The 1,339-nt window shown below is 51.1% G+C and overlaps 1 protein-coding gene across 1 annotated transcript in view; it reads right to left on the minus strand.

The window, feature by feature from the left end:
- Window positions 1-6: 6 nt before the first annotated feature.
- ASTN1 (astrotactin 1) overlaps window positions 7-1,339 on the minus strand; it is a 402,092-nt gene continuing 400,759 nt past the window's right edge. Inside the window, exon 23 of the mRNA XM_004706713.3 lies at window positions 7-833. Coding sequence (XP_004706770.1) covers window positions 596-833 — 238 coding nt within the window. The 3' untranslated portion in view covers window positions 7-595. The remainder of the gene's footprint in view (window positions 834-1,339) is intronic.

Raw genomic sequence — 1,339 nt, forward strand, 5'->3', positions numbered from 1 at the left:
TGGTCGACCTTTGAGGTGTGGAGATGACAAATAGGAACCTCCCCTGCCCCCCAAAAGAAACATTGAGGTCTAATTAGGGACCATTTCCCCAACTTTCTCATCGTCTTTTCTGGGAGCTGGGCTCAGGCTCAAAGAGTGGGAAGGCTTCCTTGGGTATGCATGAGACCCGTCTCCCACATTCTGCCTGCCTCTCCACCCCCAGTTTCAATGGACTCGGCACCTTAGTTAGTGTGGGGTGAGCCAGACGGCTACACTTTTGGTCGGTAACAGAGTGCTCACTGGAGCATTCTCATGCATTTCTTGGAAAAAGAAATGAACAAAGCAAATCAACTGCAAAACCACCTCAAAGGAACCCTTACAGAAACATGCTGCTGCCTGAAGCAGCTGGGCAGCAGGCTGACCGACCGTGCTGAGGGAGAACACCATACTGAAGGGCTCCCTCCGGGAGGAAGGGCCACATTCTCCCTGCTTGAGACGTTGGCTTTGGAGGTTTTAATTAATGTTCCGCTAAAAAATATTAAAAATCTACAATCCAACCCACGTGCCCCTGCCCTCTCCCGCACCACGTTGGCAGCCCCTCAACAGCATTGGGACTCTAGATGTCTTTGCTGCCCCCATAGTCGTTGTAGGGAACACTCAGGGTCTGGTCCTCACACGTCTTCCTGAGGTCCCGGCTGAGCTCAGACCAGTCGAGCCCGTAGGGCTTGATCTCGCTGTACCGGCAGCCCAGGTACTTGAGGGAGCTGCGTCGCAAGCTGATCTTGGGTTCTTGGAGGAGTCCGTTGCACCAACTGCTGAGATCCCCAAGCTGGGAAAGGATGAGGCCGGCTTTCCTATGGGTCAGACACGGAGGAGACACAGGTTAGGAATACGAGAAGACCGGGGAGGGCAAAGAGCCACTATGAGGGCGAGACTTTGAAGTCACGGCGGGGTGCAAATGATGAATACACTTGCCTTCTGACCTAAAGGTTGTAATTTTTACTCCATCCAGAGGCTCCTGGGTTCACTTGGGGAAAACCAGTCATTGAAAGCCTCTGGTGGCACAGTTGCATTCTGACTACAACCTTGGGCCAGGCAGAGTAGAGCTGTGTTGCAATTGGTTTTAGTGCGGGACTTTAAACGTCACGAGGACCACTGCCGCGTCCTCTTTGCTCACTGCTCTCTTTGACACTTAGCACATTGGGTTCTCCATACACGTCTGTCAAGAAAATGAATGCGTGGATGAACGAAGGAGCCAATTAATAGGATAGGTGTAGAGCCACCAAAAGGATGCTCAAGGAACAAAATATAATCAGAAAAAATATAGAGATGTGGCTGAGAAAATAATTGTTTAGTGGGA

This window comes from Echinops telfairi, unplaced genomic scaffold (genome assembly GCF_000313985.2).
Source record: "Echinops telfairi isolate 266 unplaced genomic scaffold, ASM31398v2 ScPeMD7_7424;HRSCAF=8462, whole genome shotgun sequence".
Lineage (NCBI taxonomy): Eukaryota > Metazoa > Chordata > Mammalia > Afrosoricida > Tenrecidae > Echinops > Echinops telfairi.